This window comes from Schistocerca americana, chromosome 3 (assembly GCF_021461395.2).
Source record: "Schistocerca americana isolate TAMUIC-IGC-003095 chromosome 3, iqSchAmer2.1, whole genome shotgun sequence".
NCBI lineage: Eukaryota > Metazoa > Arthropoda > Insecta > Orthoptera > Acrididae > Schistocerca > Schistocerca americana.
Window position 1 is genome coordinate 989,400,317 of NC_060121.1, and position 26,497 is coordinate 989,426,813.

The 26,497-nt window shown below is 39.5% G+C and overlaps 1 protein-coding gene across 1 annotated transcript in view; it reads right to left on the reverse strand.

Moving 5' to 3' along the window:
• Positions 1 to 3,820: 3,820 nt before the first annotated feature.
• Positions 3,821 to 26,497, reverse strand: part of LOC124607193 (WD repeat-containing protein 91) — a 222,692-nt gene continuing 200,015 nt past the window's right edge. The window contains exons 12-13 of the mRNA XM_047139416.1: positions 20,844 to 21,011; positions 3,821 to 5,196 (exon numbers count right to left, since the gene is read on the reverse strand). Coding sequence (XP_046995372.1) covers positions 5,020 to 5,196; positions 20,844 to 21,011 — 345 coding nt within the window. The 3' untranslated portion in view covers positions 3,821 to 5,019. The remainder of the gene's footprint in view (positions 5,197 to 20,843; positions 21,012 to 26,497) is intronic.

A 26,497-nucleotide genomic window follows, 5' to 3' on the forward strand; every position in this document is an offset into this window, starting at 1 on the left:
CATCTAGTCAGGAGTTCAATAACTACTAGAGAGAAAGTGTGTCATTTATTAGTAATAAACGTATCGACCAAACTCTTGCAACTGAGATGATGACCAACAGAACTGCAATAACTAAAAGGAGTGCTAGGGCACTAGATTTGTGCACTGGGAAAGTTCATTAACCAAAAGTCAAACAAAAAGTTCCATTGACATTGTGTGTCAATCAAGTCCACACTTTTTAATAAGCAGGACAGAATTAAGGCTTTTTTTATTTGTACAGGATAGCACTTACTTAGGTTCTGGAAGTTATGCAATATATAAAATTTGCAACAGTGTCCTTTTAAAAGAAATAACTTTTATCATGTTTCAAAATAAACTGTTTTCTGTTTAACATTCAAAATGACATAGATATGTCTAAGTTAGATACAGTGGGCACCAGTGAAGTGTGGTGGCAAGGAGGACAGGAATTCTGGTCATGCGAGTATGTAGTGGTCAATATAAAGTCAAATAAGGGAAATACAGATTGGAATATCAACAGTATTATGAACTCTCACTACAAACATGACAATTTGAGTTGCAAACAGGCACAACGAAAACACACACAACTACGGACTCTGGCTCTAGCTGCCAGAGACTATGGCCACGTGTGTGTGAGTTGCATTTGCATGCATGTGGTGTGTGTGTGTGTGTGTGTGTGTGTGTGTGTGTGTGTGTGTTTATTTTTGACAAAGGCCTTGTTCGCCAAAAGCTAACTTTCCGACAGTCTTTTTGTTGTGCCTTTCTGCGGCTCAGCATCTGCGCTATATGATGAATAGTAACTACACTTTTCATTATATTTTTACATTATATTGTTCATTATATTGTTACATTCCATCCTGGATTTTCCATTCTTTGGTTATTATAATAAGTTTTTTATTTTTTATTTTTTTACATGTGAAAATATTATAAATATCTTTTATATAATGAAATCATGATGACCTGTAAAGAGATCACATAAATTCTCATCTTTTTTCTAACATGGAGTAAAAATATCTTAATGTCATACAATGTAAACTCCAGGTTGGAAAATCAACAATATTATGAAAAAGATATATTGGTACTCACCATAATGATGACACGTTGACTTGCAGACAGGCACAATGAAGAGATTGTTACACCATTAGCTTTTGTTTTAAAGGCTTCTTTAGGAAAGAAAACACACACACTTTCACACAAGCAAGCATGCCTCACACACACCTTACCATCATCTCTGGCAGCCATTCCGAATGTCAAGGCATTCTGGTCTGAGCTACCAGAGATGAGTCATGTGTGCATGAGATGTATTTGCTTGTGTTACTCTGTGTTTTCTTTTCTGAATAAAGTTTTGGCCAAAAGCCAAATGGGTTACAGTCTTTTTGTCGTGCCCCTCTGCAACTCAACATGTCATCTTTTGGTGTGTAGCAATATATCCTTCTCCTTAACACTGTTAATAATATTATAACTACTAAAGTACAACTGTCATCAATCTGAAGATTGGTATGAACACCACAGTGCTTCACTAGGTCCTGTTGGAGGATGCCACTGCCTGCCTCCAAACATCAAGCTGGCTTACCCAGCCAATTATAGGGGAACCTACAGCTTAACGTAGACTCCGACCCGTGGTACAACTTCGCATTTTTACACATGACATAATACCACACAAGGTAATTTCAGTTAATGTTCTGTACTTGCTTGTAACACAGCTGAGCTGCTTCCACCAATAACCATGCTTACATCATACATAAACAAACTCTGACTCAAATCATGCTATGGAAACCATAGAGGTTTAAAAGTGCTTAGGATTTAAACAGGTTAGTGCAATTAAAAGTAGCCTGGTTCCCCTTTGAATGTGAATCCAATATTAAGACTTCTGAAATAGAGTACAAAGCTATAACATTGGACAGTTCTATGCAATAACTGATTGTTAGCATTCTCCTGTGAGAATTTCAGTTTATTTCATCAGTGAAGTTAGACATTTCTCTTTGTGGTCTGCAAAATGACTTTCGTGATAGAAGAAAGAATTGAAATTGTGAAAGCATATGTGAAAACAGGTTTGATTAAGGAAACTTGCAAAAGTTTTGGGAGCAAGTATCTGGATAGAGGACTAGCAGCAAAGAGAGCAATACAGAGTCTGTATGAAAACTGGCACACCCATGGATCAGTGCAAAGTGTAAAATGACAAAGAATTCTTCAGTCTGTACACCAGAAGTTACTGAAGACATTTGCTGAAGAATTATTTAGAGCCCAAAGAAGTGTACACATAAATCAGCCCAACAGGCAAATGTCAGTAGGGGGAGTTGCCAGTGGATACTGAAAATTCTTAATTTGAAGCCTTGTCATATGACAACTGTTCAGCAACTATGAGGGGATTCCAGTCATAAATTTGTAGATTACTGTGCTTGCCTTTTGCATGACACCAACGATGGTTTTTTAGACCCTTCACATTACATCATGAGTGATGAATCATGGTTTCATATTCCTGGGCATGTGAATTCACATAACAAAAGGTACTGAACAACTGAGCAATGAAAAACGCTAACGTTTGTGTCAGGAAATACTCCATGATGAAAAAATAGGCTTTTGGTGCACAATAACAGGAATGTGCATCATTGGACCAATATTTTTTGACACTGCCCTCAACACGGAAGCCTGTATGGAAATTTTTATACATTTTGTGCTCAACTCACGGAATATGAAAGACAATACTGCTTCTTCCAGGGCAACATACCACCCATCTAACATATCTCTAGAATGAGTCCATGATGTCTTCACTGAGGAACAAACTGTTAGCGAACATTTATGGCCACCACATTCACCAGATCTAACAGTATGTGATTTTTTTTTTCCTGTGGGGACACTTAAAGAGCAACACACAGCATATCCGAATATGCTGTGTGTATCTGAATATCCTTAGATATGCACAGCTGTGTATTGATGTTGCAGGGCGTCACTTTCAGTACCTTTTATAACCATATTTTTCACTGTGAATAAATTTTAAGTGAAATTCAGCTTTTCATTTCTGTAATTTCACTGTATTTCCTTTATACTTCAGTGAGCTACATTTATCTGTGCCAATCTGTATATTAATATTAAATAAACAAAGTATAGCAGAATTGCTGCATATGCACCATGCTAACATTTTTAAAAATGCACCCCCTAGATGTTTAAGGTGCTTTACAGCTCTTGCAACTTATGATAAATAATGATGAAAAATGTTAAGGCATAGGAAAACTAATGTGAGATTCATCATTTACATCAGCCTCATTTTACTCTTCATGTTGCACTGTTTTTCACTTTCTTGATCCTTACCAGCCATGAAGCAGTTACGCAACTGGAATCCTCCACGAGACGCTCACTGTCCGTCACAACCACATATTACATCACACAGGCAAAATCAGTGACAGATGTTGCTGGTCTTTCTCTCATCCTCTATTCAATTTCATGTTTATAGTGGTCATAGTGAGTCGTGTAATGGAATACCCATTAGCTGGTACAAACCTCCTGGTGACTCTAAGAATATTTTATGCAGCAGTTTTCACAGATAGGTGATTTGCAGCAATGTGACTCCACTGCCAGATAAGGATACCTGTTTTCACTTTTTGCATCTTATTTTCTTGTGCTGAAAAGGCCTCATGAGGATATGAGATAGTTCTGTTGATACATGTTATACATCTTCAGTCTTCTCATTTAGAAAAAATTTAAACAGAAACTACTGCACTGGCTTGTCTTATATAAAGGAATTTTGAAAAAACTGAATGCAAAATTTTACCTTCCCATATATGACTTTTATTTAGATACTAACTTCTCAGAAAACACGTTTCTGTTACCTCTCATGTAACTACAACATTCAACAGCAAATCTTTAACTTCAAACATTTTGGATATTTAAACTGATGCATATAGGCAGCTATGCTACTTTTAATAGTCCAGTCAGGCTACAGCATTGAGGAATGTAGTTCTGTCTGTCCATATGCTGGAGACGAAGACAAATTTTAATGCTTATGACAATATTCAACATCTTACTTATGTGGATATTCACTGTTCATGTTTTCCTATATACCATGCACGATTTATTTTACTATTTATTTTGCTCATCATATTACATATAAAAGCTGACTTAAGCAGAAATATTAGGTACCTACTACCTTACTCTCTTGCAGAAATGGTTTCATTGTAGATCAACACACTGTTGTATACGTTATGCATTTATTTAAAATAATATGGAAATAATAAGCAACATTCACCTTAGAAATTCGATAACGGGTATGTTTGTACGTTGTGATGCTCACAACTTGGTACCTTTTGAAGTCATATGTTTGACTGTTAGGAATACAGATATAGGTCACAGGATTGTATAAATTTGGGGTATCTACATAGAAAATCATTTCACATAAGCCTCAATAAATACCATTTTATTTCATGTAGTCATTGACTTTTATCTTCTGCAGCACTGCTTTATAAATATAACCACTAATACACATTTAAAAAGTGAATGAATACATTTCATTCACCTGGAAAGCGGAAAACTTTCCCATTTGTCACTGGCTTGCACTATGTACCGAAGTAAAGAACAGACTTACATAACCAAATTACATTATATCTGACTTAATGGTTGAGTTAATGCTGTAGTGAATACAGGAAACACAATATCCAATGGAGCAAAGCTTCATGCATTGTGCCTTCTATGATTTCTAACCATGTTATTTGTTAGACAGAATGCATTCCTGATATGTTACTTTTGATACCCTTGGTACTCGCATACTGCAATAAAGTGGCCCAAGTTATCAGTTCTACATTGTTAAATTATCATAGCAAACAATTTCTGAATATTGAATTCATACACATATGTACATAAGAAAGTACCATAATTATTTTCATAATCATGGTGTAAACTTCTGCCTCAAATAGTACAAACATAACATTAATTAATAATTTTATTGCCAAACTTGCAGCATTATTAAGTAATTATGTTGCCACGGAAGCACCAAACATGTAGCTAATCACATTCATATCACTGGAGCTCTTATGGTGTGAGAAGCATTGACATAAATATGGTTCCATCATTCAAACCTGTGACTACTGTCGCCAGTTGATCAGCAATAGTCCAATCTATAGAAAGACCAGACACACCATAACTTTTAGGGCCAGGAGACTTGTAGCGTTTCAGTTCTTGCACAGGTGACAAAGTACATCCTGATGGCTGAAATAATATGAATACAATGAAAGAAGATTTGCCATCATGTGAAGCTTAGAAACATATAGGGAGCAAATATTTAGAATATGCTTTAGTTATAACAGTACTGTGATCAGTGGAATAAATGCTAAGTTTCATAACAGAAGATGCAGTACAAACATAATCTTTATTTTAATTGATGTGCATATTTCAATTTTTACTCTTGTATTTCTCAAAGAATGCTAAGGAAGCCATATAGTTCCTGTATACAACTTTTGTTCTCCATGTAAATATTTCTTCATCTCTACACAAAAGTGTGAATTGTGAGTCATCTTATTCAACAAATCTGAACAGTACTTACACAGGCCTTTAAAAGTTTCTCTGACACATTGCACAGCCTTGAAGGCAACATCACTTTGGGTCTACAGAAGGAACTGTATGCCAGATTTAATCTAATAATAAATGAAAAGCACCAGTTTGCTTTTGTTCTACAATCTAGTCTATGACTGACATGTATTCTCAAAAACTTTTAACAGTAAAAATTTATCTGGATGGAGAACATATAAAACAGGTCATTAATTTCAAGTACCTATGTAACAAAATGAAAGAATATAAAACTGTTCAGACTTTCATTGTACTTACTGATGTATTCCATATTGGCTTTGTCTAGGGATCTTCAACCAACATTTGTTTAATGATTTTCTTGACTTATGCCAGCATGAGTAGCTGACATTCTCAAAGATTCACGGTCTACTGCTGCTGGTAGACAGGAGTCTAGTCCTTTGCTGGAGGTTATGTATACCCCTCACAGATGTTAGCATGAACAGTATGTATAACTTCCAGGCAAGGACTAGACTCTAGTCCACCACCAGCAATAAAGGGTGAATCTTTGAGAATGCCATCCACTTGTGCAGGCAAAATATCAACAAAACATTAAACAAATGTCTGCTGAAGATACCAAAACAAAGGCCATCAGACAATAAATCAGGATATATGAGTTTGTTAGACCATCCCAGAAGATTAAATGCAGAACTCCATGCACTAAAATAGCTTCAGTAATAAGGAGAAACCACCTACATTGAACAATATTAGTTAAGACACTAGGAAACAATATATAAAACATTTTGTTTGGAGCATTGTTTTCTGTGTCCCAGAGATAGACAGTAAGGGAGCTGTAGGTCTTCGGGACATGGTATTAGGAGTGCTAAAGATCTGATGGATGGACAGAATGGCCACTGAAAAAACCTTCAGCAACATAGGAGAAAAAAAGAGTGTTGCAGAGGACTGTCAAGGAACGAAGGGACCAGTAGATGAGAAACCTGTACAATTTTTTTCGAAAAGAAAACATTATCCCATGATGAGTATTCTATAAACAAAATTCTTGAGTGTGACTGACAGTTTCAGCATTTACTCCTTTTTCAAATACTTGGAGAGCATATCAAGAATCAAGTACAAACAAGCCATGTCGTCGTCACCTCTATTTGATATGTAATCTCGTTTGTGCTTGATCCCTGGTATATATTCCAAGTTTTTGAAAATCATGTTGTTGTTGTTGTTGTTGTTGTTGTTGTTGTGGTCTTCAGTCCTGAGACTGGTTTGATGCCGCTCTCCATGCTACTCTATCCTGTACAAGCTTCTTCATCTCCCAGTACCTACTGCAACCTACATCCTTCTGAATCTGCTTAGTATATTCATCTCTTGGTCTCCCTCTACGATTTTTACCCTCCACGCTGCCCTCCAATACTAAACTGGTGATCCCTTGATGCCTCAGAACATGTCCTACCAATCGATCCCTTCTTCTAGTCAAGTTGTGCCACAAACTTCTCTTCCCCCAATCCTATTCAATACTCCCTCATTAGTTATGTGATCTACCCATCTAATCTTCAGCATTCTTCTGTAGCACCACATTTCGAAAGCTTCTATTCTCTTCTTGTCCAAACTATTTATCGTCCATGTTTCACTTCCATACATGGCTACACTCCATACAAATACTTTCAGAAACGACTTCCTGACACTTAAACCTATACTCGATGTTAACAAATCTCTCTTCTTCAGAAATGCTTTACTTGCCATTGCCAGTCTACATTTTATATCCTCTCTACTTCGACCATCATCAGTTATTTTGCTCCTCAAATAGCAAAACTCCTTTACTACTTTAAGTGTCTCATTTCCTAATCTAACTCCCTCAGCATCACCCGACTTAATTTGACTACATTCCATTATCCTTGTTTTGTTTTTGTTGATGTTCATCTTATATCCTCCTTTCAAGACACTATCCATTCCATTCAACTGCTCTTCCGAGTCCTTTGCTGTCTCTGACAGAATTACAATGTCATCAGCAAACCTCAAAGTTTTTATTTCTTCTCGATGGATTTTAATACCTACTCCGAATGTTTCTTTTGTTTCCTTCACTGCTTGCTCAATATAGGGATAGAATAACATCGGGGAGAGGCTACAACCCTGTCTCACTCCCCTCCCAACCACTGCTTCCCTTTCATGTCCCTCGACTCTTATAACTGCCATCTGTTTTCTGTACAAACAGTAAATAGCCTTTTGCTCCCTGTGTTTTACCCCTGCCACCTTCAGAATTTGAAAGAGAGTATTCCAGTCAACATTGTCAAAAGCTTTCTCCAAGTCTACAAATGCTAGAAAAGTAGGTTTGCCTTTCCTTAATATAGCTTCTAAGATAAGTCATAGGGTCAGTATTGCCTCACGTGTTCCAACATTTCTACGGAATCCAAACTGATCTTCCCCGAGGTCGACTTCTACTAGTTTTTCCATTCATCTGCAAAGAATTCGCTTTAGTATTTTGCAGCCGTGACTTATTAAACTGATAGTTCGGTAATTTTCACATCTATCAACACCTGCTTCCTTTGGGATTGGAATTATTATATTCTTCTTGAAGTCTGAGGATATTTCACCTGTCTCATACATCTTGCTCACCAGATCGTAGAGTTTTGTCAGGACTGGCTCTCCCAAGGCTGTCAGTAGTTCTAATGGAATGTTGTCTACTCCTGGAGCTTTGTTTCGACTCAGTTCTTTCAGTGCTCTGTCAAACTCTTCACGCAGTATCATATCTCCCATTTCATCTTCATCTACATCCTCTTCCATTTCCATAATATTGTCCTCAAGTACATCGCCCTTGAATAGACCCTCTATATAATCCTTCCACCTTTCTGCTTTCCCTTCTTTGCTTAGAACTGGGTTTCCATCTGAGCTCTTGATATTCATACAAGTGGTTCTCTTTTCTCCAAAGGTCTCTTTAATTTTCCTGTAGGCACTATCTATATTACCCCTAGTGAGATAAGTCTCTACATCCTTACATTTGTCCTCTAGCCATCCCTGCTTAGCCATTTTGCACTTCCTGTCGATCTCATTTTTTAGACGTTTGTATTCCTTTTTGCCTGCTTCATTTACTGCATTTTTATATTTTCTCATTTCATCAATTAAATTCAATATTTCTTCTGTTACCCAAGGATTTCTACTAGCCCTCATCTTTTTACCTACTTGATCCTCTGCTGCCTTCACTACTTCATCCCTCAAAGCTACCCATTCTTCTTCTACTGTATTTCTTTCCCCATTCTTGTCAATTGTTCCCTTATGATCTCCCTGAAACTCTGTACAACCTCTGGTTTAGTCAGTTTATCCAGGTCCCATCTCCTTAAATTCCCACCTTTTTGCAGTTTCTTCAGTTTTAATCTATAGTTCATAACCAATAGATTGTGGTCAGAGTCCACATCTGTCCCTGTAAATGTCTTACAACTTAAAACCTGGTTCCTAAATCTCTGTCTTACCATTATATAATGTATCTGATACCTTGTAGTATCTCCAGGATTCTTCCATGTATACAACCTTCTTTTATGATTCTTGAACCAAGTGTTAGCTATGATTAAGTTATGCTCTGTGCAAAATTCTACCAGACGGCTTCCTCTTTCATTTCTCTCCCCCAATCCATATTCACCCACTATGATTCCTTCTCTCCCTTTTCCTACTCTCAAATTCCAGTCATCCATGACTATTAAATTTTTGTCTCCCTTCACCACCTGAGTAATTTCTTTTATCTCATCATACATTTCATCAATTTCTTCATCATCTGCAGAGCTACTTGGCATATAAACTTGTACTACTGTAGTAGGCATGGGCTTCGTGTCTATCTTGGCCACAATAATGCGTTTACTATGCTGTTGATAGTAGCTTACCCGCACTCCTATTTTTTAATTCATTATTAAACCTACTCCTGCATTACCCCTATTTGATTTTGTATTTATAACCCTGTAGTCACCCGACCAGAAGTCTTGTTCCTCCTGCCACCGAACTTCACTAATTCCCACTATATCTAACATTAACCTATCCTTTTCCCTTTCTAAATTTTCTAACCTACCTGCCCGATTAAGGGATCTGACATTCCACGCTCCGATCCGTAGAACGCCAGTTTTCTTTCTCCTGATAACGGCGTCCTCTTGAGTAGTCCCCGCCCGGGGATCCGAATGGGGGGCTATTTTACCTCCGAAATATTTTACCCAAGAGGACGCCATCATCATTTAACCATACAGTAAAGCTGCATGCCCTCGGGAAAAATTATGGCTGTAGTTTCCCCTTGCTTTCAGCCGTTCGCTGTACCAGCACAGCAAGGCCGTTTTGGTTAGTGTTGCAAGGCCAGATCAGTCAATCATCCAGACTGTTGCCCCTGCAACTACTGAAAAGGCTGCTGCCCCTCTTCAGGAACCACACGTTTGTCTGGCCTCTCAACAGATACCCCTCCGTTGTGGTGGCACCTACAGCAAGGTCCATGGTTCATGGGGGGGGGGGGGGGGGGGGGGGGGGGGGAATCATGTAAATGCTGAAATTACCAGTCACAGTGAAATCTACACAGGAATTTTTAGAACAGCCTGTGAGGTATAATGACTTGAAACTTATAGCAGCTGAGGACCGTAGCTGCAAAGTTAGCAGCATAAACATTATGCTTTTGTAGTAAAAGTTATAAAATGAAAAATGCTAGTAAAGAGTACACAGGAGGTCCAGTGTTTCAGTAGGTACAGCAGGTAAATGAACATCTAAAATCAACAGCTTTGTAATCTGAAGAGACTTGTGGAAGATAGACAGAATTGAAAAGATGTTACCAGGGTAGTTATTGCAGCATAACATATCTGAATCAGTAAATGAGGATTGTTGCCCCAAAAGGCAGTGAGAGTTAGTATGTTCTGTATGCTCGTAATGCTTACACATTACATATATGTGATTACTGATAAATAGTGTGGAAAATGTTTCTCTATGCTATGTCACTATTCCGGTACCACACTGCACGTACCCCATTCCCCACAGTGATGACCCCAAATTTCCGTGTTGTGCCACGATTTTGCTATAAGTCAAAAATCTGCTGTGCCAGTTATGCCATAAAGAATGCTGCCATTACAAATGGTACAACCTCACAGTTTGTTCGGAGATGTCGGCAACATCTCTCAACAAGGGCTCATGAATTCCATGAACACCCCTTGTGCAAAATAGCTACATATTCACCAAGGCTTGGATAACACTACAGTGCTGAACGACAAAGTGACAATGCCTTCAATGTTCGTCACATCTTCGGACCAACCTCGCATCACTGCCGATACCAAGTAGCAAACTGTGCGACAATGTGTGTCGGATGTACCGAGACACTTCACAATAAACATTCCAGATTTGAAATCAAGTGAATCTATTCCTGGTATTTGAGACAAAAGTGCAGCAGAGAGTCACAATAAACAATGTAGCAAAAGTTAATCTAAGTGCCTTTGACTTCTGCTCAGAAAAAATGTCAAGCGTTCCAGTGCTAGTGTTTAGGAGCGTTCTGACATTTGCATTAATGATCCAAACCATACGGACACCTCTGACAGTGCCATTACAGTTGAACAACAATGGCCTGCATGATACCATCCCTTCTGAACTGAAATGATGCGGTCCTTAGTTGGCTAAAAAAATGAAAGAAAACAATGTGTCATGTGCTCCTTCATCATAATCATTGTTGCTGGCCTTGCCCTTATATAGTCATGGTGCTGATTGTGATGTCACTGGTGCTTGGTCTTTTGACATATTAGGCACTGTTTTGTTTGGTGTCTGCTGCTCCCTCTTTAGCCTTGTGGTGGTTGAGTTCCACATTGTACTGAACTGCAAGCCACATTTTATTGAGGATGTTGTTGCATAATTTGATCTCAATAACTTCTTTTATTATGATATCCCAGAAGCAGTAAGCTCTTGTGATGACAGAGGTATTGTTGAACGCAATTTTATATCAGTTTCCAAAATAATGTCTAGTTCTTATCATTTCTTTTTTTTTCTCTCTCTTCTTTTTTTGGGGGAAAGTGTAGCAATAGGCACCTCCCATGTTCAGTCCAGCACTGTTTAATCATGTGCACAGACTGCATGAAGTAACACTGCCCTCACTGATGCACTATTTTGTAGAAGCCCAATACATTACACCAAAAATAGTGGGTTATAAATGGCCATAAGCTCTCGATCATCTTAATGAAACTTATGGAATCACTATCAGCCTTAGACTGGAACTAGATCAAATCAATTGTTATGCTAATTATTCTCACAAAAAAGAATAATTAGCATAACAATTGATTTTTAGCAAAGATTCTTTTTAACAAATGCTCAACATACCAGCCATCATTCATCTACAATACCTGTAACCAAGGGGCAATGTTGGGAACATCACTGTACAGCATATCTGTAGGTACAGTGAGAAATTGCCATCGAATGTTGTCTTTTAGCATCCCTGATAATGTCAGATAATCATGGTACACTTGCAACTTTTGGTTATCCCCCAACCAATAATCACATGGATTGAGGTCTGGGGACCTAGAAGGCCAAGCATGACTGAAGTGGCAGCAAACAATGTTTGCAAGAAATCTTTCACTCATGTAGCAATATAGGGTGGAGCACCATCTAAAGGTTGGACCTTCCAGCAGGGGTTTATCAGCCTCGCTAGGGATGATGAGATTCTGTATCATATAAGCGTATCTCGCATAATCACGCTGACTATTTTAAAAGCAGCACCCCATATTTCCTCGAACAAAACAGGTCCAATCACGACGGATGTGATAAATCCACATCACACAGTGACTATCTTGTCATGCAAAGAGATTTCCACTACAGTTCTAGGATTTCCAGTAGCCCAAATTCTGCAGTTGTGGGTGTTGACAGTCTCTTGGAATGTGAAATGGGCATTATCAGTGCACATGTTAGACAACCAATTGTCATCTTCCCCCATTTTTTGAACTGACCACACTGAAAATGCTCTGTGCATCACAAAATCGAAGACTACCAGCTCATGCTGACGCCAGATTTTGTACATATAGCATTGGTGGGCACACCTTAATGCTCTCTTAACAGAAGTGCATCTAACCCCAGTGCAACATGTTACTTCATGAGTGCTGACTTCACCATGCAGAGATGAATCTGCTGAAGTCTCTATTTCTTCCTGAACTGTCTGAACAGCAGTAGCACTTATGTCTGGTTGTTCACTATGAGGCCAATCATCTAAACAACCCTTGGCAACATGCCGTAGTTGCTACTGCATATGACTCTCTCTATCACTGCAGCTACTTTTGTGCATGATTCCCATGTGGCATCATTGATGTGTTGCTATCCAATGCCATTTCTTGGCCAGATTTTGCACTTGCTTTTGATTTCCGTAACACCTCATGTCTTTTCAGACATGTACGTGAAATTTTACCTCTATACCTACATTATTCTGTGTATTAGTGCATTTTCAAATGTTAACAGACTTTTGGGTCACCCTGTTCATATGAACAAACATCAAGAATAATGGAGAAGAGAGAGAGGGAAAGAAAGAGAGAGAGAGAGAGAGAGAGAGAGAGAGAGAGAGAGAGAGAGAGAGAGAGAGAGAGTTATTAAGAATCTCTTCCAAGACCAGCCATGTTTCATGACCTGCCAAAGGCATTTAGTTATACACACAAAGATGCACTTATGGCTCATTGTTAACACCACTGGAAGGTGATATTATGGTCAGCTTTGATGTGGTGCCATGTCTAAGGTGATATCATCATAGTTCTCCATCAACAGGATAGCTATGATTAACTAGCCCCTCAACGCAACACTGTTCAACTGGTCAAAATGCTCCCTGCCATACAAAAAATTAGTCAATATATGTTTTACTTAACCAGATCAACCATTGTGCCATGAAAAAACTGGTAGAGAAGATGTAACAAGTGTTTGATGGGAACATGGGCGAGTAATGAAATGTGCATTTGAAGAAAGGAAGCTAAGACAATAATGTAAATAATCAGTACGTTGCCATATTTTTCACTGGAAACGTGTATTATAATTGTGAAACTGATGTGTTTTAAATCATAATGAGCACCTGCAGTTATGATCCATGGTATATGCAAATAACTAAACTAAACAATATACTTGCTGAAGAGAGGAGAATAGCATCAAGTAGAGAATAAGGCAGAAATGAAAATGTTGCAATGATGCTTAGACAGTGTGGCAGATGAACAGTTTCTTCCCTAATACAAAGGAGAGGCAGAGAAGGAGGCATCTCAATTCCTCAAGATGACTGTGAGAGTTTTTGAAAGTTCACGGCTCTTAAATGCTACCTACTGGTATTGAACTGCAAGATGCTGAACCTCCCTGTGTGCCTATAATGAAGAATGTACATCAGAAAACACTATTTCGAAAATGGTTATTGCATCCAAATGTCTGCTGGCCAGTAGTAACTGAATTAGCATGGAATAGCAGATTTCAAGGAGAACATGGCACCACAACAGGAGAGAAATAGCAAGTATTTAAAATAACTAAGGAAACAAGAGTTATTTTAATCAATGTAGCAGTCTTTTTTCTAAATGACTATGGTAAATGTAGCTGGCCTAAATACAAATGGCACTAGGCAGTATAGTGATGGTTTAGTGTCAAAACAGTGTGCAGATAAGTTTCTAAGGGTTTCTTGTCTTTTCTCTTCATAGATAGGATTTAAAGGACATTATGGCTGAAGGAAACAATGAAACCCTGTCTAATATTACTGATGGCATATATAAAGACTTGAGTAACATGACATTTTTTCAGTCAATCATATCTACTCCACTAACGGAAGTTCTAATATAAGATTGAGAAGCAAAGTAGCTAAGAATCTTGGTCAACAACTGAAACATATAAGCAACAAACAAAGCAGGTTGGGTGACCATAACTGTAACATCTAAGTGTAAGTGCAGTAGTACTTTCATGTCTCACCTCCTACAGACCCTGAAAAATCAGGCTGACCCACAACAACACAATAAAATGCATCCACAGAAACAGGAATCATGTTCCAAACCAGAGAAGCAGGGAACAACGGCAAAGGCCTCCTATATTTTCACAAGTTGTCATCCCACTATCAAACATTTTTGAATAAAGGAGATCCTCAAACAAATTACAATTTTCATAGCAAGCAGATATTTTAGCACTCAGACAGACTTGTATGGAGTTCTCAGGTTGCACACTGTAAACAGTCCACCAGGAACAGCAAGGTACAGTTATGGTTATGAACTGGAAGAATAAGGGGAAAACTGTACTATTCAGTTGCACATGCAATGCTGAAATTCTGCAATAATGTCAAAAGAGAAAGAGGAAACAGCGAGGAGTTTTTGATCATGATGATGCTATGACTAGAGGGTGTCTCACAGACCAGTGCCTGTCACATTACTCTCCGCCGAAGAAATGGTGAAAAAAGTGATGTGACAAAACAATATTTAAGGTTTACTAAAACCAAAAACTATTGTAGGGTTCATATATTCTGGTGAAAAACAAGCCTCACCACCACCAAACACCACCAACACAGCAACAACAACAACAACAACACTACAGTACAGACAAGCGAATGCAAGTGATTATTGATTGCAATTGATGTTATTTGTAAGCTAGTCATATATGAAATGCACAACATATCTTCATTTCATAGGAAGACATTTTCCTGATCTCATACCTCCACAAAAAGGAAACAACACTTAACATGACAAGGTGTAATATGCAGTACCATCTGTGTTAGTAATGCTAACAGAATATATACAGAGATCTGATGATGTTGTGTTGATTGTACCTTTTCCCTCCATGTCGTTCCATGTTTTGTGTTTATCACACTTCCAAAAACAGTATAAGCAAACATTTTCTACTTTCAGGTTTCATTAGTTACACTGACATATTTTGATAATTAATGTGATATTTGAGAATTAAATAAATTTCAGTTGCTTAAAAACATTGGCCTGATTTAATTTGGGTACTATTTTCCACAACATAGGCAGCTAATTCTACACCTTTCTATAATAAAATTCTAAATATTATTTTCCATTATTCCTTCACTAAAAGCAATTGAAATGTCTAATTATAAACATGATTAAGTGCTATGAAAAGACCAAATGTGAAGGTATTAAAATCTTGTTTGAAACCAGTCAATTACACAAGCCACATTTCCTGACAATCTTAAATACGCAAGAATTATATCCACCTATAAAATTGAGATAAACCACATCACCAGTTTCATTGTGTGACATGGTAATGACCTCTTACTTAGGCTTTTGCAGAGGATTCTCTGTGGAGAAAGCACTATATGATATCACAAATCCTGGCAGAGATAAACAAAAATTGTACAGTTAGTATATTGTGTGTCCTTGCCAATGTTGTGTAGACAATAAAATTTTACTTTAGGTACTAAAATATTATGCCAGTAAAGGCATGCCTCTTACATGAATGGAGTCTTACCATCATAACAGGAAGCAGAGGGCTGTACAGAAAAACTGCACTGCAGAAATAAAGCAGCTCAAAATAAAGGTCATAAAATTGGAGTCACTGCTGTCCATAACCAAGACAAATATGGAGGAGGACTAGATTAGTGTTTACACCCCATCAACAATGAGATCATCAGAGACAGAGCACAATCTCAATTTAAGAAAGAATGTGGAGGGAAATCAGATTCCTTTCAGAGGAACCATCCCGGCATCTGCCTGAAGCGATTTAGGGACATCACGGAAAACGTAAATCAGGATGGCTGAATGTGGGTTTGAACCATTGTCCATTGTGCTAACTACTGCACCACCCTGCCCAGTAAAGTGCAAATGGAAGAAGCACATGTATACTGTAGTGCTGTTTCTTTTATGTTACAGCTTATGACTGTGTTCTTTTTAAAGAATTTTGACTTCTCATAAATATTGATTAATCTGACCTGAAGATCATTAAATGTGATCAAAACTAGTTATCAAATGTGACCAATTGTAACTGAGGATGTTTTAATAAACATTTTTAAAAAAATTGTACAGTTGCGGCTTCTCTCATGATAGTCTGTCATCCATTAGTAGAAATGTGAATTATTATGTACAATTTGTTGGTCAGGCAGCCTCCACATTCCACCTGTTAAATTGTCTCCATAAATAGGGAGCCACTTTTCAACTATCCAAAGTATGCCACTGGGCTTTTTAGGAGTTAAAATCTACCCCATAATTAGCATCCTGCCTTGTGATTTACCAGCCCCACTTGCTGTCGGTGTTGGCAACAGATGCATCCCCACACGGCATTATGCCCATTCACTCTCTTAAGTTAGAGGACAGTATGAAGGCATCAGTTGCATTTATGTCAATGGAATTGTTGGCCATCATTTACAGTGTCCATAAATTACACATTTGTTGTGTGGTCACAAATTTAATCTAATTACTGACAATAAACTGCTCAACACCTTTTGGACCTAAGGCAAAATTTGAGGAGCATACAGGATGTTGCCTTCATAAATGGATTCTCTGTCAAATTTTTAGTACTCCATTCACTATCACAGTACCCCTCATCATTCTAACGCAGATGGACTGTTTTACCTTAACCCCGAATTAGACAGCCAACTGAAGCAATCGCTAGGTGAGTTCTCTCAGAATTCCCTAGATGTTGCAACTGCAGGTAGGTATGTCCTGCTACTTCAATGAATCCTGCAATATGTCCAGTTGCACCATCCTCTGAAGCTTTCAGATGAAGAACCAGCTGACCTTTGCTGTTTTATCATCAGTGGCACCAACTTCACATTTAGCGTGGTATGGTGATCCTAATGACACGTGATGAATGGTATGGGATGGTGGTGTCATTCCCCCTGAAACATCATGTGCTCAAAATCCTGCACTGATCCCACTGGGTAATTTCCAGGACAAGCAACTCACACGCTACTACATCTACTGGCATTTTACGGATGAAAAGGTTGCACAGGCGGTTCGATAATGTGCTGCTTCGCAGGCACACGAGCTGACCTCATCTCAGTTGTTCTCTCTGTGGCCTGTGGTGACAAACCCGAGGTACAGAGCACAAGCTGCCTTCACAGGCCTTTACTTGGGATTCACGTGGGTGGTCATTGTGGACTCCTCCCCCTCCCACTTCCTGCATGTCATCTGCATCCAGCAGACAATGACTTTTACAGTGGGAGCCTTGATACGGATCTTCTCAACAGAGGGTGCTACTGACTGATAATGGTTCTCAACACAGAGCAACTCATTTCAAAAGGTTTTTCAATCCATAATGGTATTAAATACCTTACCACAATACCTTTCTGTGCAGCCTCAAAAGGGCAAGCAGAATGGTTTGTATACACTCTCAATATGCAAATGTTAGAAACCCATTGTCTGTTAAAATCAGCTTTAGCATTTAACTGTTTCCTATCTTCTTGCAGGCCCATGCCCATCAATGTTTGAGGCACTGTGGAGCTCCAGCAGGCACAGTCACACTGTTCTGTGTATGTGCCCCAGTAAGGAAATCTAAATTTGAGCAGAATCCAGGGTGGGTCTGGGGGTCTGTGGTGGAACTGCAGGGGCACCAGGCAGTGTCGGTGGCTGTAACACCCGAGATGCCGTGTCGGCACTACGACAAACTCCGGTTGCGGCAACCCGATCGGTGGCCTATCTCATACGCAAATCCACTGTTGCAAACCATGTCACGGTACTCTCTACTTCCAAGTCACAGAGGATGGCTATCCGGTGCATCCTTCCTGCGAGCCGAGGGGTCTGCCCACGAATGTCGAGCTAGCTTCGATAATAGTCAAAATCGGCAGACCCACCGCATCCGGCAGGGGGGCCCCTGTTCCTAGAAGTCTCTGGGGCTATGCGTGACACTCAGAACAGAGCACAGTGATCACCAGAGGACTCAGGTGTCCCATAAATGCCTTCTGTCACGAAACTGCCCTCCTCCTGGTCGCTCCTGCTGCACACTTCTCCCCACACCGACTGGGCACATTCGGAGAGGCAGGGATTCAGCAACCCTGCCAGACTTGCAAATGGAAGATATAGACATATTGTCCTGCACAGTGTTGCTCACATACAGCACGATTGCCTGTGGCAGGAGCATTGCCAATATTGCTGGCCAGTCACATGAACTTACGTAGTGGACTCCGGTCGTGACAACTGTTTACTATTTGCTCTGTGCTACGAATTATGAATGTGTGGTTCCCACCACTGCTAGAATCGATGGAACATTGTTTAATATCAAACTTATTAAAGGCTTGCTAGTGTACTAGTAGTACTGGCAGTGCTCCTGCCACAGGTACTCGTGCCGTATGTGGGCAACACTGTGCAGAACAGTACTTTAAAGTATCCAGCCGAAAAGCACGGTCCCTGCTTTGAAAACTAGGGGGAGCCAGTCGTATTACTCAAAAAGAAAACCCCACGACACCTAACAAAATTGCTTTGGACATTGTTAAAACATCTAAAGGGATAAATCACCGAGAGACAACAATACGCATGAACTTAGAAAGCTAAAAGCAACAGCCAGTGTTGACACTAAATATTCACGCGACATCACTCCCGAACAGATCTCGGCAGCAATAAAGGACACAAAACTGAGTAAAGCCCCCAGCTCAGATGACATCCTCTCACAGTTTCTTATCAATTCCGCTAAATATACAAAAATATGGTTAGCAAAGTTCTTCACATCACTACTGCAGACAGGAATCATACCACAAGAACTTAAACATGCCAAGATAATCGCCCGCCTCCAGTCGGGTAAACCGGGAAATCTTATGCAAAACTACCGGCCCACAGCACTGCTCAGCATGGTGCTCAAACTTCTGTAATGAGTACTACTTAACAGGATCGGTCAGACGGATAATACTCACGGCCATCCCAGTAGGACAAGCCCGCTTTCGTCCCAACCGAAGCTGTGCAGACCAAGTCCTGGCCCTTACAACACATACTGAAGTGGGATTCCAAAAGGAATTTAAAAACATCTGTGGCCTTCATTGACTTGGCAGCAGCCTATGATACCGTCTGGAGACAAGGCCTCCTCTATAAACTGATGAAAATAATTCCCTGTTAAAAAATGACAAAGCTTATTGGTAACATGATTGGTAACAGAGGATTCCAGGTCATCATGGGAAACAAAGTCAGTAGCTAGAAATTCCTTCAAAATGGCTTACCTCAAGGCTCAGTATTAGCCCCACTGCTTTACAGCCTATACATTGCTGACATGCCAGAAACAGCTTGTAGGAAATTTAGCTATGCTGATGACTGGGCCATTGCAACAACGCACACCGATTTTGATTCAGTGGAAGAAACCCTGACATCTGATCTGTCAGCCCTGGCAGCATACTTCTGTAAATGGAGGCTTAGGCCTAATGCCATGAAGACAGAAGTCCATCTCAATAACAGAGAAGCTGACACTGCTCTGGAAGTATACTTTTAATGACACATACCTCAACCACAACAAGGAGCCAAGGTACCTAGGGGTCATGTTTGACAGAACCTTGTCATTTAAATCACACTTTACAAAAGCAGCTGCCAAGGTGAGAACAAGAAACAACCTCATACATAAACTCTGTGGGTCCACCTGGGGATCAACACAACAAATCTGAGGATGACTGCAATGAGCCTGGTATACTCTGCGCCACAGTACTGTGCACCAGTATGGCTGAACAGTAGCCATGTGAACAAAATCGATGTTGAACTTAACAACAACATGCGCATTATTTCAGGAACTGTTAGGTCCATACCTACCATATGGCTACCTGTACTGAGTCATATACCACCCCCAAAAATATGACGAGAAGCAGCCTTGGTCAGGGAATACAATAAGATTGAAGCAAACCCTGAACTACCGGTACACATCGATATACTCAATCTGAGTACCAAGAGGCTTTGTTCAAGACATCCTCCCCTTGCTCTCAACAGCCTCACTGGGGCTGACATCAACTGTTGGAGAAGAGAATGGCTCCAAAATGCCCCAACAACTTGCCACCTAATGCCTTGTATTACTGAGGCAGTCCCTGGGTTTGATCAGCCCCGCAAGATCTGGTCAACTCTGAACCGACTAAGATCTGGGTGTGGAAGATGTGCTGACTCACTCTTCAAACGGGGACTGCTGTCTTTGCCACCATGTGACTGCAGCGAGCCTAAGCAGATCATCCAACACATCAGACATGAATGCAGTGCCACAGTGTTAAGTGCGGACTTTGAAGAATTCCTCATGGCATCCTAAAAATCCATTAAATATACACAAGGACTAGATGTTTGTCTGTGAATATATGTAATGTCGTGTAATGTAGAATAACATGATCCAATACTGAAATGTACTTAAATTCCATACACTAAATAAATAAATAGATAATAGATTAATTTCCAAAAAAGGCAAAAAGAATTTCCAAATGGAAAATAACTTACTTGACATATAACACAATAACTTACTTGACATATAACACCACCTGCATTTCCACACAGTAAGACATAGGTGCCAGAAGGATCCCATGTGAACAACTGCCCATGTGGTTTTGTCATAGCATCCATATTGAATAATTCTGGTAATGTAGCTTCCCAAAGAACCTGACCCCTTTGATTAAGACTCCGCTGTGAAAGCTGAAAGCGATATGTAATCTTTAATAACTGAAGTAAAATTACATTACACAAAATGTATACTACTTGCAACACTTTGCCATTCATCCTACTCTCCACAGTTAACCCAACTTTCACATCAAACTGTGATTAATGATTATGTCTTCAAAGCTGTTTCTGGTGGTCCTGCAGAAGAAGCCTTTTCTTTCAATGATCATCATTTCCAACCAGTTTCCTATAGCCTCCCTTCCAACATCCAAGACATTATAATTTCTTCCATTGTCTCCCCATAGTCATTTTTTAACTGCTGATTGGCACCAGACTCCTTACTTCATACTGTACACCAATACCACCTATGCACTTAGCCTTGCAGCCATAGTACATTATCTTTCCCAGCATTCTCCTGAAACCAAATCCACCATCACATTCCTAATGTTTTTGGCCCTTACTTATTTTTTCAAAGAAGGACAAACTTACAAACAAATCCACAAACTGCAAGTGCTTGGAACCTTTCTATGACAACCTGTTTATTTTATGCGCTACCTAGAAAAAGCATTTCTATATAATTAAAAACTTAAAGCATCTTACCTGTTTTACATTAATTAATACCATCCTCATTATGTGCTCTTTCTTCTGTAACTTCAACACTGCTTCCAAATTAGCTTCACTTGGGCTTTCTCACTTTAATGAGCTACCTTCCTTGATGTTGATCTCCCACACCCTTATGGCTTCCTATAAAAACTATGTCAACTGACAGTACCATCAGTTTGACCAATATCAGGTCTTCCAGATCAAAAAGTCCTTTGCTTAAAGCCTTGGCTTCTATTCAATGCATTTGGCACTGTGTGTCATGACCATCATATCAACAAATCCACTGTCACTGACGTGTACTCTTCCTATTACCTAAGCCTTGAAAAACTCAATTACATTCTTCCCCTATGCTCCCACTACCTCTAGCCATGCACTGAGTTGAGGGACATTCTACTCCAAATGCTACCCTTATTAACCAAAGAGAAATTTCATCACCTTTCTAACCTATGCAATATCACAGTCCATTTCTATGTGTACAATTGTATACCCCATGGGGCAGTCCCATGCTGATGACCCATATGCAAAAATCTTAGAAATAAATATGTAAAAACAAAAACCAGTCACTATTTTTGAATGACATATTTATTAAAAACAGTCCACACTGCAATTTTTGTAACTATTTACCAATTTTGATCTAAAAATATCATCATACTGGGTTTAATCAACCAATGGAAAGTTCAGTTTGGAATATCATCAATATTATGAAAACAATAGATTGCTACTCACCATAAGGATGACACACTGAGTTGCAGCAGGCACAACAAGCCAGAGCTTCTGGAGATAGTGGTAATGTGTGTGTGTGTGTGTGTGTGTGTGTGTGTGTGTGAGGTATGCTTGCTTGTGTGAACGCAAGTAATTTTCCTTCTTTATGGAGAAGGCTTTGCCTGAAAGTTCATTGTGTAACAGTCTTTTCATTGTGCTCGTCTGCATCTGCATCTCAATGTGACATATGAGAGCTTAGAGGTGGAAGGTAGGGTAATAAGCAAGACAGAGATTACTGACAAATCATCAAAGAGTTAATAAGAGTGGAAAGCAAAGTGCATTGTATGTGGTAAAGGTGGTAGGAGGGGGGTGGGTGGTGGAATAGAAAGATAAGAAAATTAAAAGATAAAGAAAACTAGGGGGTGAGGAAAGAATAGTTACTAAGAAAGGAATGCTGAGAGCAAAGATATCAACATACATTAAGACCAGATGGGTGGTGAGAACCAAAGACATGTTGTAATGCCAGCTCCCATCTGTGGTGTTCTGAGGAGTTAGTGCCTGGGGGAAGAATCCAAATAGACCAAGGTCATGACTGTCATGTTGTAGAGCATGCTCTGCATTACCAGTGTAGAGCCTCTGTCTATGTTCATTCATAGTAACTGATAACTTTGTGGTAGTCATGCTGAGTAAAATGCTGAACAGTGTTTACAGAACAGCTGGTACAGGGTAAGTGTCACTTCACAGGTGGCTTTCCCTTTGATAGTGTATGTTTGACAGTTATAGAGTTGGTGTAGGTGGTTGTAGGAAGGTGCATAGGGCAAGTCTTGCAGTGGGGACAGTCACAGGGGTAGGAGCCATAGGGTAGGGAAATGGGTGCACAAGGAGCATATGGGAGGGAGTGGGAGAAGCATGAAAAGCTGTTCTAGGTGTGGTGGGCAAAATATCGGGCAGAATGGATCTCACTGCAGGGCATAGTTTTAGGATTTTGTCAAAGTAGCTGATTAATACATTTTTTACACAAATTTTATTTGACACACCATGCAATCATACTTCCTCTTTGGAAGCCAAGAAATACTATATCTACCTGATTGCCTCAATTCACGGCTGTCGAGATGTCATGTCAGAAAAGTTTGAGTCAGGTTTCACACAAGCAATGTTTTCAGAGGTCATCCTGTTTGATATATCACACTATAGTTTAGCTCAGAATACGTTATAAAATTCTGCAACAGGTTTCTAACATTGACCTGGAATGGAGATCTCGGACACTTGTTTTCTCTGTCATTTCTGCTACTTTTCTTGTAGACAGGTGTGATCTGTGCTTCCTTCTAACTAATGGGTACAGTGTTTTGTACAACAGATCAGTGGTACATATTGCTCCATCATCATTGACACGCAAGTCGCCAAAGTGGCGTCAATTGAAAAGACTTGCGATACGGCAGCCGAACCCCGAGGGGATATCCTGGCGAATAAATGTCATACAATCATTTCATTTCATTACAAGAAAGTGTAACTCACTTACTGGTTCTGTACAGAATCAGATAGTGATTCCAATGGGCCCTCAGGGCATTTTGCCAGGTTGGATTCCAGGGGTTCCATTGCCCACCTTCTTTCTGTGTAACAGTGTAAGAGGGGAGGGGGGCATGGCATGTACTGTTGTTTGTAATGGGTGTCTAGAGTAGAGATCAAACAGATCACATGGACATGTTTGTGCACTGTTTGGGCTAACACAACATCTCAGTTGCTTCTGAAAAGGAAGTGAAACAGTTTTGTTGCATTCTCCTCATAGTACCTACAAACTGTAATTTCTATGAGGATTGGAACTTAAATAGTGGCAACTATTTTTTCACAACCGATACAAAAGAGTTACATGTTTGCACCTGTTGCTGTCCTTCAAAGTAGTCACCAGCATTGTGTAGAAACCACTCCCAGTGATGTGGAAGGTGTAGTATGCTGTTAGCAGAGCCAGTTCTGTTGATGGTGCGAACGGAGTGGTTTACTGCCTGTTGAATCTCTGGAACAGTTCTGAAGCGAATGCCACAAAGTGGCTTCTTCATCTTTGGAAGCAAATCAAAGTCACAAGGACTTAAGTTGTATTACTGTTTGTTTTTGGAGCATCACCTGCGACCAGCTTTGCTAAAGAAGCGGCAACACTTTCTGCGCAACCCACCCATCATTTTGCATGACTATGCGCAGGTGTATACAGCGTAAGCTTTGGCTGCTCTGTTCGGTCGATGGGACTGGGAAGTACTGTACCATCCACCATACTCCCCAGACTTAAGTCCTTGTGACTTTGATTTGATTTCGAAGATGAAGGAACCACTTTGTGTCATTCACTTCAGAGCTGTTCCAGAGATTCGACAGGCAGTAGACTGCTCCATTCGCACCATCAACAGAACAGGCTCTGCTAATGGTATACTATGCCTTCCACATTGCTGGCAATGTGTTCTACACAATGCTGGTGACTACTCTGAAGGACAGTAACTGGTGCATACATATAACTCTTTTCTATTGGTTGTGAATAAATAGTTGCCACTATTTAAGTTCCAACCCTCGTATGTAGTGATCAACTAGTGTTATTGACTGTGGATGGTGACTATGACTCAGATCTTCTGTATTTTCTGTCACAGCAGTTAAATTTTTGAATGGTGTCTCTGTGGTGTGCACTAATTTAGTAGGGAATTTTCCATGCTCATAACCATTTTTGTCATAAGGTGACAGTGCACACTTTCTGCGTAAGCATTAGACTGAACAGTGCGCACAAGTTCTACTGTATAACAATAATGAAAATTCCTGGATGAGGCAATACATAAAATAAAGGAAAGGCAACCATGCACATCACTTCGATATAGGTGAATGGTTACCTTTTCCTTACTTTACAAGCTGTATTGTTACAGTCATGGTTGGAGGTGAAACACACACCCATGATCTACACTGTAAATGCAAGTTTACATTTACCTCCATATCACATGTGGCTGCATGTACTAATTCTCTGTGGTCGAAAGATAATGAGAAAGACCAAACAATGGAAAGTCCAGGATGGTATAACAAATAAAATTAGTCTTGCCACAGCAGCCAGAGAGAGTGGTCATGTGAGTGTGAGTAGTGCTTGAGTGAATGTGTGTTTGTTTCCTACTTCAGAAGGAGGTCTTGTGGCTGAATGCTTAAATGTACAGCAGTCTTTTTGTTTTGTTTGGCTCTGACTTAACATATGGTGAGTAATATTGTTAAGTATTGAGAAAGAAGTTTAAAATTAAAAAGCACAAACTATGTAAGACAAGATAATGGTGCAAAATGTTTTTGAGCTGCTTATATGATCCATATAAGGATGAAAGAACAGTATGTAAAGACAAATGACATAGGTTGTCTTACAGGAGACTGACATAGAATTGTGGGCAGATCTGATTTGTTAGCAAGGCTGCAACTACCTCACAAAGACCTAGTTTCAAAATTCCAGGAACTGATTTTGACAAGAAATTTTAAAATAATATATGATTAATTACAGCTTCTACAGCGGTAATCAAGCAGGCCACTTTCCTATGCACCATTCTTGATTTTGACACTAAAGAAAATTAACAATCACACTTCCTGTTAATCATATTCCAGAGATTTGCAGAACATGTATGATGTTTTTGTTGTTATTGTTGTCTTCAGTCCAGAGAGTGGTTTGATGCAGCTCTCCATGCTACTCTATCCTGTGCAAGTCTCTTCATCTTCAAATAACTACTGCAACCTTCATCCTTCTGAATATGCTTGGTGTATTCATCTGTTGGTCTCCCTCTGCAATTTTTATGCTTCAAATTTCCCTCCAATATTAAATTTGTGATCCCTTGATGCGCCAGGACATGTCCTACCAACCGATCCCTTCTTCTAGTCAAGTTGTGCCACAAACTTCTCTTCTCCCCATTTCTGTTCAATACCTCCTCATTAGTTATGTGGTCTACCCACCTTATCTTCAGCATTCTTCTGTAGCACCACATTTCGAAAGCTTCTATTCTCCTCCTGTCTAAGCTATTTATCATCCACTCAGAATTTGAAAGAGAGTATTCCAGTCAACATTGTCAAAAGCTTTCTCTAAGTCTCCAAATGCTACAAGTAGATTTGCCTTTCCTTAATCTGTCTTCTAAGATAAGTTGTAGGGTCAGTATTGCCTCATGTGTTCCAAAATTTCTACAGAATCCAAACTGATCTTCCCCGAGGTCGGCTTCTACCAGTTTTTT